This window comes from Ctenocephalides felis, unplaced genomic scaffold (genome assembly GCF_003426905.1).
Source record: "Ctenocephalides felis isolate EL2017-DRISC unplaced genomic scaffold, ASM342690v1 CF-g0.4_SCAFFOLD_01492, whole genome shotgun sequence".
NCBI lineage: Eukaryota > Metazoa > Arthropoda > Insecta > Siphonaptera > Pulicidae > Ctenocephalides > Ctenocephalides felis.
Window position 1 is genome coordinate 56,369,428 of NW_020537646.1, and position 15,607 is coordinate 56,385,034.

Here is a 15,607-nt window from a genome sequence, read left to right on the forward strand (position 1 = left end):
TTGGGAACACTGCCCGGTATTGACGAATTACACATATCTTGGTTATCCAACATTTTTTCTACATGCTTGATCTTTGCGTACAAAGTTTCCAAGGTCCTTATGTCGGCATACTCAGGTACAAAACTCGAATCATCTAAATGTCTTAATTTGTTTATTTCGTCGCTTAATTTTATGCATTGTTCTCGTGCATTCTCAATAAGGTATAAATTTTCAAGAAATTTTAACTTACTTGACGTTATTGGTGGTAATTTGTTGAGAAATGTCATACGTTTCTTGCATTATTGAAAAATACATTTTGCTCTTAGCTGTCAATCGGTTAATCTCTGCACCCACGTCAAATTTAGGTGCCATCTTGGATTTTATTTCTTTAATATATTCAATAAATCCTAATCAAAATTAGGATCCGGCGTCGAAAGACCAATGTTACGGTTGGTTAGACCCCTTCGGAATAGCTCTTGAATTTGACTTAATATCTATTCCGGGGATTTGGTATAATTAAATATATTAAGTAAAAATACTCGACGTTCTCTGCTTGGTCGGCGGCCCAGTCGTGGCTTCAAGTCTGGAATTCTCAGATTGCTATAAGGAATGGATACTGAGGTAGGAGTTGACTACAGAAGCACAATAAGAAACACTGAATGAGATTATTAACGTATTTATTTACACAAATAACATCGAACACTCGGAAAATTCAACAAAACTCATACGGAACACAAGTGAAATGGCGCAAGTGACAAGCGAAACGGCGAGAGCTTGTTCACCCGTCAGATTAGCGATTATATTCAAAACCCTCTTCTTTTCGGTATTACTAGAGACTAAGTATTGCCCGAAAGGTGCGAAAAGACTTATACAACGAACCAAAAATATTGGTGCCAAATCGTAAGATATCTGACACAGGGTGCGCAAAGACTTATACAACAAACCAAAAATATTGGCGCCAAATCGTAAGATGACTGACACAACGTGCGCAAAGACTTATACAACAAACCAAAAATATTGGCGCCAAATCGTAAGATGTCTGACACAGGGTGCGCAAAGACTTTTACAACGAACCAAAAATATTGGCGCCAAATCGTAAGATGCCTGACACAGGTGCGCAAAGACTTATACAACGAACCAAAAATATAGGCGCCAAATCGTAAGAGGTCAGACACATCGTGCGCAAAGACTTATACAACGAACCAAAAATATTGGCGCCAAATTGTAAGATGTCTGACACAGGGTGCGCAAAGACTTATACAACGAACCAAAAATATTGGCGCCGAATCGTAAGATGTCTGACACAGGGTGCGCAAAGACTTATACAGCGAAACAAAAATATTGGCGCCAAATCGTAAGATGTCTGACACAGGGTGCGCAAAAATTATTTATGATTAAATCAAATGTTCTCGACATTTTCGAAAGTACGGAATAACCGATTTGAATAATTCAAAAAACATTCCATTCGTATTGATGAGGAGATATGCTGATTTGTTTTTGGCAACGGCAGGTCTAGCCGTTTCAACGATATGGGACAATAAGAACCAAAAATCGTAATTCAGTTTTTGAGAGAAACGTTCGATTTGAATAATTCAAAAAACATTTTATTTGTATTGACTAAACAAAGAACTTTTAATTTTTTGAAAACGCAGGTAATTTTGAAGTTTATTTATATGATTCAAATAAATGTCCTCGACATTTTCAACAGTATGGGATAACCGATTTTTATTATTGAGAAAACATTTGAGTCATACTCGCGAGGCCTTTTTGCAAAGGGCACAGCTTGCAAAAATGGATTTTCCAAATATTCTAAAACGTTTGCTTTTTGTCCTAGTCCCGCACGCACTCTATCATCAGACGCTGAAATGTGGCACGCTCGTTTTTTAAACCGAGCGATATACGCTTAAAATTATAGAGCCCGAACTGTGTCGAAAAAGCCGTTTTGTCGCGATCTTTCTTTCAAACGCAAATTTGCCAATATTCAGAACTTCAATCTACGGTAAACATAAATTTGATTTGCATGCCGCGTGCAGAAAATCGTCTATTTGTGGTAGCGGGTATGTATCCGTGATGGTCTTTGCGTTTAATTTACGATAATCGACGCACAATTGCGATTATCCGTCTTTTTTGGGTCCCAATACTACGGGTGCAGCTAACGAGAATTAACACTGTTCAATAATATCTTGTCTTCGGCTTCTCCTTTCGCCACGGACTCCTGCATAATTACGTGTTCAAAGCAATGGTCTGTTTCCTTAAAAACCGCGTACAGGTTCGCAACTGCCAAACTTCTGCGTGCACTGGTGTCTAAGTAACTTGCTCCAGTGGACCCTTGTATAGACATTCGGATTACGGGGCGTAAAAAGATACTTGCAATAGGTAATACTACAAGATGTTGGTTTCCTCACTAACCAGTCGCTCTCAGCTCTCATAAATTTTAATATCTAAATTATATTTTTCTTACTAATAATTCTATATACATTATTACTTAAATTTATATTTGAAGTGAATTAATTTGTCAAATTATGTTTACATGTGCTCTATTTAACTTATGATCCACAAAATTAATGCAGTAAATGGAGATGAAAAGGCATGTACCCTTCAATTTTTTTTACTGTGCTCCAATTTGCTTTAATCATAATCTTAAGTTTAGAAGTAAAAACAATATGCACTCCGTCACCACCCCCCGCATTAATTGGATTATAACTTTTTTAATTCTGATTTTATCAGAACTTGTAATATACTATCTTAAAGATAATTAATTGAGAAACAAATTTCTCTATCAAAAATTTTACCGTAACTTTTTTCATTTTGAAACGGCAAGGGGTTAAAGGACTCGAAAGACACTCTGGTTGGACAGCCGCGTGAATCAAATTTTCATCTATATACCTTTAAACGTATTTTTTAATATTTCTGAAATATAATATTGATTGTTATTTTTATGGATTTTTTTTTTTTTTTTGAGAAATAATGAGTTTTTTGAAAATCTTTTATACTAAAGTTGTGGTATTTTTTAGAATCTATCAAAATCTCTTAAACCAAGTTAATTCTAGATGGAATATGATTATTTTTTTATTTTGGTGGAAATGGCACTCAGAAACTATTTGATTTGAATGAAAAAAAAAATGTATGCGTTTTTTATTTGCATCACTCATTTTACACGCAGAAGTACTCGTTTTAAAACTTATTTTGAGTACTATAAAACCCCATGTTCATATATAGCCTAATATTGTTTATAGAATACTTTATATTTTATATTTAATACTTTATATAATTTTGTATATTACATATTTTTGTTAGAAGGTATATTTTTGAAGAAATTAGCAAAAAACGATGAAAAACGTAAGAAATAAACGAATTTTCAGTAGCCAGTAACGTAAAAGTATTTGCTTCTTTGAAAAACATTATTAACGTTTTTCTCTTATAATTAGTTCTTTTATCGATATCCGAAGTTATTTTGAAAAAAGTAAAATTACACCTCTGAGAAGAAATGTCATCCGCCCGGGAAGTAGCAAAGGAGTCTAAATTATTTTCACTTTTAAACTTGACAGTAAGATGAACTTAATTCCAAAATTTTATACAAATTGAAGCATAGTAAAAAAAATCTGACCCGAAACGCTCCATTGACTTGAGTAAATATTCCGTATCCAATGCCAAACCTATGAATTTTTGACACAATGAAACTTCTAAATAATATTTTGAATAAGTATTTTTTTGTATTGTGATTTAGTAATGTAAGTCAAAACACGGCTGCATTAGTTAAAAAATAATAATCTGTCAAATTAATTTTAAAAGGTATATTCACTGACAGTCCATAGCCGCCAGGCGCATGCACGGACTGTTCATGTGCCGAATATATAATGTGTGCTTTTTGGCAATAATAATGTAGACATTACATATTTCTTATTCATAATCATAAATATATTATATTTTAATATTGTGTTAGTCTATAAGTGAACTGAAATGTTTGGCAAATGACAGACTTCATTTGTTTTTAATGTCAAACAATGCCTTTGATATTTCCAATGTCAAACAATGATATGCGTTTTTTTTGTATTTTTTTTTCATTTATTTCTACAATCTAACTATTATATATTTCTATTATAAATCAAAAAAATCTAAAAAAATTTCTTGACAACCTTCAGAAAGATTTATCAAAATCTGAATAATCGTTTATGAGGACTATCCATTCATACACCATAAAGAATTTTATATATAAGATAAGGAACAAGTCCAAAAAATGTCTTGAAATTGAATATACCACCATAAAGAATTTTATATATAAGATAAGGAACAAGTCCAAAAAATGTCTTGAAATTGAATATACCACGATTCAAGTCCAAAAAATGTCTTGGAATTGAATATACCAAATATACATGGTATATATTATACGTATTTAGTATGCCTATGAATTTAATTTGAATATGTAAAATTTATTATTTTATTCTATTTGTATTTTCTCATTGTCTATACGACATTCTCACTCACCCACAATAAGTTTAAATTGGCTTCCAATAATTGATGTGAAATATTTTGGCTACTTTGAAAACTAAAACATGGTATAACAATTTCTATCGGACAAGTTGGTTTGTTGAAACATACATATAAATTTTAAAATGCAAATTAGTAAATTATATATTATTCATACCTCTGAATTGTCCTCATTAGCATTTGCACTGCATACAAATTCACGTAAGAAACCATCCAATTCAGATCCTTCAATGTAACCATTTCCTATAAAAATAAATTGACGTAAGTAATGGATTCTTTTACTGTATTTTTTATCGGCTATATAATATGATCCAAACTTAGAATACTACTACATGTTGAACAAATAATGCAGAATTTAATAAAAAATGTGTTCATTGCGTCGTTAATTGGCGTGTTATTTTAGAATGTATTGATTATTAAAACAAGTTGTGTATGGCATCGTGCCTTAAGGCAAATTGCTGGAACTCCCGTACCGTAACGAAATGTTCGAGGAATATTAAATGTTTCTAAATGGATTATTATAAACACTATAACATTGCCTAATATTTATAAGAAATACATAAACTGATTTGCAAAGTGAAAATTATTTATTAACTTCCATATTTATTAAATAGAGTAAGTTGTTGTAATCGTTCTAAAATCGAAATTGATTTTTACATTTCTTCACGTTTCGAAGGTTTGTGAACATTTTGGCATACCTCATAAAAAATGGATGTGTGTGTGTGTATGTATGTATGGATAGAAATTTTCGTCCTTTTTTCTGGCGCACGGATCAACCGATTTGAATAATTCAAAAAACATTCGATTTCTATTGATACGGAGATGTGCTGAATAGTTTTTGGTAAAGGCAGGTCCAGCCGTTTCGGAGATACGGAGCAAAGAATGCAGAAAATTGAAATCGAGTTTTTGAGAGATCGGAGCATCGGATTTGAATGATCCAAAAAACATTTAATTGGTAATGACGGGCAAAAGTGGTGATTGGTTCTTGGCAAAGGAAGGTCTAGCGGTTTCGGAGATACAGAGCTAAATATGCAAAAAATGGCAGTTTTTTAGAGAACTAAGCGTCTGATTTGAATGATTCAAAGAACTTTCTACTTGTTTTAACAAAATAATTGATTTTGAGAAAAAAAATTGTTTCAATTCCCGTAGAGTAAGTTATTGTAATCGTCCAAAAATCGAAATTGAAAATTTTTGCATTTCTCGACGTTTTGAAGGTTTCTGAATATTTTGGCATACCTCAAAAACATGAATGTGTGTGTGTGTGTATGTATGTATGGATACAATTTTTCGGTCACTTTTTCGGGCGCACGGATCAACCGATTTCAATGATTCAAAAAGCATTTGATTCCTATTGATAGGGAGATGTGCTGATTAGTTTTTAGTAAAGGCAGGTCCAGCAGTTACGGAGATAAAGAGCAAAAAGTGCAGAAAATAAAAATCGGTTTTGAGAGAATAGAGCATCCGATTTGAATGATCTGAAAAACATTCAATTATAAATGATTGGGGGAAGTGGTTATTAGTTTTTGGCAAAGGCAGGCCGAGCCATTTTGAAGATACAGAGCTAAATGTGCAAAAAATGGCTGTTTTTGAGGGAACTAAGCGTGCGATTTGAATGATTCAAAGAACTTTCAGCTTGTTTTAACAAAATAATTGCTTTTGAAAAAAAAAATTGTTTCAAAAAATCTCTATTCTATTTACTAGGTATAGGACGTTACATATGTGCACTTTCGCACGGCACAAAATGACATCATTTTTTTGTTTTAATTCAAAGATTTGACTCAAATGGCTCATGGTGAGGACTATTGCCACAGAATGATATTTTCCAAACCAATTTTGACAATTTTTAGGAATGTTATCAGTTCTAGTTCATTTTGAGTTAGACCATTAGCGTTCCAAAGTGCGATTCTATCAAACTTCACCATCAGTGATATAATTCATATAATAATGTAAGTATATGTAGTACCATACTATTTTGCTGAATTGGCTGGTTGAACATGTTTTTAAACTCATTTAAGAACTGCGTAAGATTAGTCATTATGTTTGATTCCGTATTACTATCTTCATTGTTTACTACCTGAGCAAAAGTTCTATTTTGATGGTTATTTGAATACAAATTATTATATTTATTCGAATTAGTTGTGGATTGCTTACTGTTATTCATATATTGACCCGTAGCTGGTGTAGGTACAGTGGATTGTATTGGAAATCGTCTGTTATATAAATTTTTGTACGTCGAACAACCACGATAATTCGGGCGTGGGGCTGTTCACAATTGTGGCAGAAATATGGAATATTATACGGTTTTTGGCAATCTGCCGTTTTATTCGAATCATCGCATCTTGAACACACATATGGTCTGAAGCAATAACCTTTTGTGTGTCAGTACAATTCACATCTTTTACATTTAACGATAGTTTTGTTATTTTTTGGAGGTTCGATTCTAATTATGTTATTTATTATTTTTGTATATATCTTTATTTTTCTTGGCCGGCTCTAAATCTAAACTAGTGGTGTAAGGCATCGTACCTTAAGGCAAATTGCTATATTTTTTACCGTACGGTAACGAAATGTTGGAGCAGTATTAAATGTGAAAAATAGATTATTATACATTCTGTGAGATTGTCTTATTATTATAAGAATTATATAAACTGAATAACAATGTTAAAAATATTTACTTAAGGTGTATAAGTGAGCTTTAGAACTTTAATCAGAATTAAAATTGAAATCTGATTTATTTATCTGCTTTGTATCTCCGAAATGGCTGGACCTGCCTTTGCTAAAAACTAATCAGCACATCTCTCTATCAATAGGAATCGAATGTTTACTGAACCATTCAAATCGGTTGATCCGTGCGCCCAAAAACGTGAACGAAATAATGCGGACGAACAAAACACACACACGAAATAATGCGGACGAACAAAGTCCATTTTTTCTGAGGTATGCCAAAATGTTCAGAAACTTTCAAAACGTGAAGAAATGCAAAAACTTTTATTTTCGATTTTCGTCTCATTACTATAACTACCCTAAGGAAAGCTAATAGAATAAATTTAGTGGTATGTTTGTATTACGGCTGCGGATGTTAGTAATACTTCTAACTTTATGCCCTAAAGTCTCAAATGGAGTCTTGGTGTCATTACCTTTCGTTGTAAAATTAATATATTTTATTACCACTCTATGTGCTCTTTCCTCCTTCAGCTGGTACGTGTAATAAACAATTTTTGTATCTTTTTAATATTTTGATAGTTTTCGAAAAATATCCGAACTTGAGCACAAAATTTTAACTACATTATTGGCTAACGTACGATAAAAATAATAATCATTCGTAGTGACTATTTTATTAATTTCTGTAAACATATCGTTTAAATCTTTAATTTAGTAGATAAATATAGGTGGTGGACAATAAAATTTTATAAACTTTAACTACTGTTTATGGATTATACACATACTTATAGAGACTTATAATTCATTACAGTACGGGTGTATGGCATCGTGCCTTAAGGCAAATTGCTGGAACTTCCCGTACCGTAACGAAATATTCGAGGAATATTAAATGTTTTCAAATAGATTATTATAAATATTATAACATTGTCTAATATTTATAAGAATTATATGAACTGAATTGCAAAATCATTTTTTGAATTTGAAATAATTTTTTTTTCAAAATCAATTATTTTGTTAAAACAAGCAGAAAGTTCTTTGAATCATTTAAATCGGACGCTTAGTTCTCTCAAAAAATGCTATTTTTTGCACATTTAGCTCCGTATCTTCGAAATGGCTGCACCTGCCTATGGGAAAAACTAATAAACACTTCTCCCAATCATTACTAATTGAATGTTTTTAGATCATTCACAACAGAAGCTCCGTTCTCTCAAAAACTCGATATCTATTTTCTGCACTCTTTGCTCTTTATCTCTGCAACTGCTAGACCTGCCTTTGCCAAAAACTAATCAGCACATCTCCCTATCAATAGGAATCGAATGTTTTTGAACCATTTAAATCGGTTGATCCGTGCGTCCGAAAACGTGACAGAAAAATTGTATCCATACATACATACACACACACACATCCATTTTGTATGTCAAAATGTTCAGAAACCTTCAAGACGTCGAGAAATGTAAAAATTTTCAATTTCGATTTTCAGCCTATTACAATAACTTACCCTACGGGAAGTTAATAAATGACGGCATGCATACCTATAAAAAAATAACTATGCAATTTTGGTTATTCATAATATGAGTAAGTATTGTTTTATTCATTCAATTTACATTATTTTATAAATTATTTTAATCTTGTTCTTATATTAAGTGCTTTTTTGCAACAATAGTGCTGACAATACATTGCTAAAGTAGAATTTTAACATGTTAAGTGCTCTAAGATACAAATTGTAAGTAAATTGAATTATACAAATGTCATTTGAGACTGTGTTTTTTTTATTTTTCCTTTATATTATTTTAATACTTTTACCATTGCCATGTGATATTTAACAAGTATTGGCATTTAAGTATAAATTTCAAATATTGTTTGAACTGTCAATTGTCAACAATTTTTTTAATTTCCCGAAGAAGAAGTTTATGTTTTTATCAAAAAATACGATTCGTTAATTTTATGTTTTCTCGACGTTTCAAGCCATTCTGAATCGAATGAGACCAAATTTGGAAAAAGTATGTGTGTGTGTATGTGTTTGTGTGTGTGCGTATATGTGAACAGATTTTTTGCCGTAAATCGACGTTTTCTCGAAAACGGTTGGTTTCTCGAAACGGCTAAAACGTTTCTTTATAAATAGCAGAAAAGTGAAACAAAAGTTGTCCACGTTTTAACCCGCAATTCAGAATCGATTTTGAAAATTCAAAAACCGTTCGAAAGATATTGGTTGGAAATCGTGCTGATTAGTTTTTGGTGAAGATCGGCCGGGCCGTTTTCTTATAATAAGGTGTTAAAAAAAAATTTCGACGATTTTTATTTTTTTTTTGACGGTAGATACCATAGTCTTCTAGATCATACTAAAATATTGCGGCCCTACAACAACTAGCTTAACTTTTAAAATCAGTCAAAGTTTGCGAAAATTGGTATCGTTTTTTTGGCATTTGTCAAAATTAGACCTTTCATCGACATTTTCTCAAAAACGCCTGAACTGATTTCAGAAATTTAAATGCCATTTGATATATCTCGATGAGGACTATCATTTGTCAGTTTTGTGCAACGGTCTGCCAAGCCGTTTCTCTTTATAATTTAAAAAAATGTGTTAAACTTTTCGTCCACTTTTAAGCTCATTCTACCGAATCGATTTTAAAAAATCAAAAACTGTCCGAAAGATATTAGTTGGGATTGATGCTGATTAGTTTTAGGTGAAAATCTACCAAGCTGTTTTCTTGTAATTAACTCTTGAAAAAAAAAAATTCAAGCCGATTTTTATGAAACTTTTTTTAGCGATATATATCATGGTCTTAGAAGACTTGAATTTTAAAAATTTATCAAAGTTTGAGAAAATGAGTACTTTTTCTGACGTTAGTTAAAATGAAAAGTAGACGATTTACTTGGTATAACGATAGAGTACTTGATCTTAATGAACATACTAAACCATTAAAGTCCTATGGAAACTGGTTCAATTATAAAAATTATTAATTTGTGAAAATTTGCTTTAAGAGAATACTCCGAGTTAACGTATTCGTTCGTTCATTTTCAATTATGTTTAATAACTCCACTCAAAATACTTCTAATCACTCATAAATTAATCCATTTCTTATTGATTAAGTCGATTATTTACACATATCGGGAAGTTCATGTAACTTGCCTCAAGGCTAAATACCAATACCAACTTGTTTTATTATACATGTTTAACTTCCCGTAGGGAAAGTTATAGTAATCGCAAAAAAATCAAAAATAAAAATTTGTATATATCTTTACGTTTCAACACCTTCTGAACGTTTTGGCATACCTTAGAAAAAATGGATGTATGTGTGTGTGTGTGCGTGTATGTGTGTGTGTTCGGATACAAGTTTTCGTCGACAATTTTGGGAACACGGATGAAGCGATTTGAATAATTCAAAAAACATTCATTTTGTATTGATAAGGAGACGTGCTGATTAGTTTTTGGCGTAGGCAGGTCTAGCCGTTCCGAAGATATGGGGCAAAAAGTGCCAAAAACGGTAACTCAGTTTTTATGGAAACAGGGCGTCCGATTTGAATAATTCAAAAACATTTTACTTGTATTAACAAGATGACTGATCAAACTTTCATGAAGGTCTAGCGGTTTCGGAGATCTAGTAAAAAAAAAGAACAAAATGCCATTTGGCGGTCCAAAATGATCAATCGACATATGCACATCAAATCATCAGATATTTCATAGAGTTACATTCCTATGGGTTCCGTACCAATGTTTATCCGTTAGACGGTGACGCGTCGCTTACGCGCTTCGATATTTCGTCTCTATGCAGTTGAAGCAGTACGATTGCTTTGAAAAAAAGTTCAGAACTTTCAAAAAATTTCAAAATAAATTTTTCTTCAAAAAGTCTTTTTTTTTCAAAAAAAAGTAAATTTTTGTCAAAAACTTATAGTTTCTCAAAAATCTTATTTTTTCAGAGTAATTTTTCTTCAAAAATGTTAATCTTAAAAACAAACAAAAATTTTGGTACGGGAAGTTCCAGAAATTTGCCTTAAGGCACGATGCCATGCGCCCCACTAGTTAATACTTTATGTTCAAATTCAATATAATTTATTTTTTCTAGGTTTTGGCAAAGGCAGGTCCAGCGGTTTTGGAGAAACAAAGCTATATGTGCAATAAATGGCAGTTTTTGAAAAAACTAAGCGTCCGATTTGAATGATTCAAAGAATTTTTTGCTTGTTTTAACAGTATAATTGATTTTGGAAATTAAAAATTAATTCAATTTTTTTTTTAACTTCCCGTAGGGTAAGTTATTGTAATCGTCCAAAAATCGAAATTGAAATTTTTTACATTTCTCGACGTTTTGAACGTTTTGAAGGTTTCTGAACATTTGGCATACCTAAGAAAAAATAGATGTGTGTGTGTGTATGTATTTATTTATACAATTTTTCGTTCACGTTTTCGGGCGCACGGATCAACCGATTTGAATGGTTTAAAAAACATTTGATTCCTATTGATTTAAAGATGTGCTGATTAGTTTTTGGCAAAGGCAGGTCCAGCCGTTTAGGAGATACAAAGCAAAGAGTGCAGAAAATAAAAATTGAGTTTTTGAGAGAACGGAGCATCCGATTTGAATGATCTAAAAAACATTCAATTAGTAATGATTGGGAGTAGGGATGATTAGTTTTTGAAATATGCAGGTCCAGCGGTTTTGGAGATACAGAGCTAAATGTGCAAACAATGGCAGTTTTTGAGAGGACAAAGCGACCGATTTGAATAATTCAAAAAACTTTCTGCTTGTTTTAACAAAATAGTTGATTTAGGAAAAAAATGTTTTTGTTTCAAATTTTTTTTTTATTTTTTTTTTCAAAAGATTTTTTTTTTGTATATCGAAAATAATTCAGATTTAATTTTCAATTTTGACTAAAGTCCTAATATACTTTAAACAAATAATTTCAACTTTGCAATTCAGTTTATATAATTCTTATAAATATTACACAATGTTACAATATTATAACTAGCTGTACCCGTTCACGCTTTGCCGTGATTTAATTTAAATTAAAAAGTTGAACAAAGATGTGTATTTGTTACATTTAGTTTAACGTTACTACTATCTGTTCAACAATTTACCTATTCAGCAATTTGTCCACTAATTTACCTATGAACCCGTTTATCAATCTACCATTGTACCGGCCTACAAATTTATATGTCACTCCATTCTACTTGTCTACCAATTAACCTGTCAACCTGTTTATTTGTCTACATATTCGCCTATCTACCAGTTTTCCTCTCTACCATTTTACCCGTCTACCAGTTTACCTTTATAAATTCTCTAATTCACCTTATTTATTTACGCATTATAGAACAAATAAAACTCAAATTGATTCTACGTTTTAGTTAGAAAACGTTTGTATGTGGAAAAGAAATGAGCTGTTTTTAGGCTTTTCCCGGCAATTATTCTCGTCGTAAGAACCATCCTGGGACATCAACGAACATTTAAAAAAAAGAATTGGCCAAATTGGTCCAGGCGTTGTTGAGTTATGCGCTTACCAACAGATTTTGCCATTCTTTGTTATATTATAGATAATCTATTTGAAAACATCTAATATTCATCGATCATTTCGTTACGGTACGGGAAGTTCCAGCTATTTGCCTTAAGGCACAATGCCATACACCCCACTAGTATAATTCTTATATTATAATATTAAACAATATTACAGTATTTATTTATAATTATCTATTTGAAAACATTTAATATTCCTCTAATATTTCGTTACGGTACAGGAAGTTCCCGCAATTTGCCTTAAGGCACGATGATGTCATACACACCACTACCCATGTAGAAATTAATATGGTCTGAATCTACAAGCAATATACAATCTACATTGGTCAAATTTGAAACCAATATCGGTTGGTCATAAAAATTGAACATTTTTTATATTGAGGCCATATAGGTAAACCAACATTGGTCTATATTGGTCTATATATCTGGCCATTTGGAACCAATGTTGCCTACAAATTGTTGAATGTTGGTAGGTAATATACCATTAGACAGAGAGCTGGTGAACATTTAGAATTATTAATTATTGAATTATTCTGAAACTTATAACTGATGTTGAAATATTACACAAATATTTGAAGATTTGAAGTTGAAATAATATAACGCATGAATCAAGGTCATTTATTTAACAATAAAACACCTGAAATTTATTTATTTATTTCTGAAATGAACATATACGTAAATTTATTAAGAATGTTTTTGTGGAAATTCATTTATTAAATATAAACAATGATACAAATATATAACTGCATTAAAAATATGATTATTTATAAAACACAAAAGTGTCATAAATATTGATTATTTTTTTAATATATATTATTAATACATATCAAGTAATTTTTTTTTTATAACAAGAACAAAAGCATATAAACTTTCCTATTTATAACATCATCACTCGATAAAACATTTCACAGCATCTGAAAATATTTTATTTGTTGTTAATATATTTATTATCCATTATGAAATATTTATTTCATCGTCTAGAACAGTCATTGGGAAACCTACCTTACATTTGATATATATCAAGTAAATTTTTTATTTTTTTTTTTTATTTTATTTTCATTCTGCAATCTATAAAAATAATTATATTTAGCAGAGAATGCTGACAAGTGTTTACAATTGGTTGTTTACAAATTAGTAGATACGCCCAGTGGTGTATCTACTATAGTTAATATATAAAAAGAAAAAACTAAAGATAAATAAAGAGAAAAAATATATATATATAAAAATAAACTATAATAAATCTCGAGGTATTTTCCTTTTGAGCCTGGTCGGCTGGCCTTCCTGGTATAAGTTGCATGCTAGTTGGTTTGGATGTGCGTCAATTCTATTCTTATAATTACAGGCAAACATTGATATATACCCGTGGTCTTTGTGGAGAATCCATGTTGCCGTGTAGTGAGGAGCGTTTAATATTTGCCGCAGGAATTTGTTTTGTGCTCGTTGTATTATGTTTAAATTGCTTGATATATATCAAGTAAATTATAATCGAATAACAGTAAAAAAGGCAAATTAACTTTCCTAAGCATTGAAATGAGATTGTAAAATAGGATTGACTTTACTCTTCCGTTTAGAAGTGATAACTTTTATCTTATCGTCTAGAACAGTGACTGGGAAACTTTTTCAATCATAACCCCAAAATATTTTTGTCCAAGTTTGTATTGTCATCTGAAACCTCGTATTCCTTGTTAATAAATTTATAATATATCATTATATATTATCAATATAAATAATTTATGAAAGCGTTAAAATGAGATTGTAAAATGTACTTGACTCTACTTTTACCTTAAAAAATAATGACTTCATATCATAGTCTAGAATCTTGCTATGCAAATGTACAGATTTATTGACATTCCACATTGCATTTATTATAATCAAACATTATGACTATTCTGTCAAAATTTATATCTTTCCTTTCTACAACTTATTTAGTTACAAACTTTTGATGAAAAACTTTTCGATAACATTTTACTACTAAGCAAACCAGTTTCTCTATTTTCTGCGCTTACAACAATATTACCTGAAAATAAATAAGAATATGTTTTAAATGCAGAGACATATAATTATATTATAACAAGTATTGTCTTACCTTTTATAAATATGAAAGTGCAGGTATGTCTTCACTCAAAAAGATTAGGTTATGTTATATTTTGTTATGTTATATTTTATTATATTTCACGTAATATGTACAACTGATTTCTCAATGTGTTTAAACTCCTGATCAATATAAAAATCCTTAGTGAGAAAAATAAAATTATCTTGCATTTCTTACCATTTTTATTGAAAACTTGCAAATTTTGACATTTCGAATAGCTAGTTTCCAATTATTTATTAGAGATACTAATAATAATGTAGTTAGCAGTAATTATTCTAAAAATAAATAGCTATTAGTTACAATGCATAAACGCATAATTAAGTATTATACTCACCAATAGTAAAAAGAATTCGTCTATTAAAACTAAGGTTATGTTAGATATACATAACTTATTACTTAATCTATCCATCCCAAATCAAATCAGATGACGTAAAATTAAGTTGAACTTTCAAACCTTTGTATTTTAATCCAAAGTAACAACAAAGAAATGAAATATTGTATATTTTTCAGAGACAATGCTTACTAAACAATTGTTAACCAAACTTGTTTGTGGTATATATTTCGCACCAATGCACATTACACACATTAGAAAACAATGTACACTATAACACTATTACACATTACACATAATTGAAAATATTATTCGATTATTTCCAGCAAAACTAGTATCTTAAAACATACTATAATTAAGAATTTTGCCTTAAGGACGCCGTGATTTTGACACGCACGGCGTTACTTGTGGCATCATGAGTCATGCTCATGCATAGCAGTGCCTAGAAAGTTCTAGAATCCTATACCTGCAATACAAGATAGTGAGTTGCTACAATACCATTATATATCTTGGTGGTGTAGTGGTTAACATCACAGCGTTTTAATTTTGATT

The 15,607-nt window shown here is 30.9% G+C and overlaps 1 protein-coding gene across 1 annotated transcript in view; it reads right to left on the bottom strand.

Moving 5' to 3' along the window:
* LOC113371423 (calbindin-32) overlaps positions 1-15,607 on the bottom strand; it is a 318,213-nt gene that overhangs the window by 256,729 nt on the left and 45,877 nt on the right. The window contains exon 2 of the mRNA XM_026612052.1: positions 4,625-4,710. Within this exon, the coding sequence (XP_026467837.1) occupies positions 4,625-4,710 (86 nt within the window). The remainder of the gene's footprint in view (positions 1-4,624; positions 4,711-15,607) is intronic.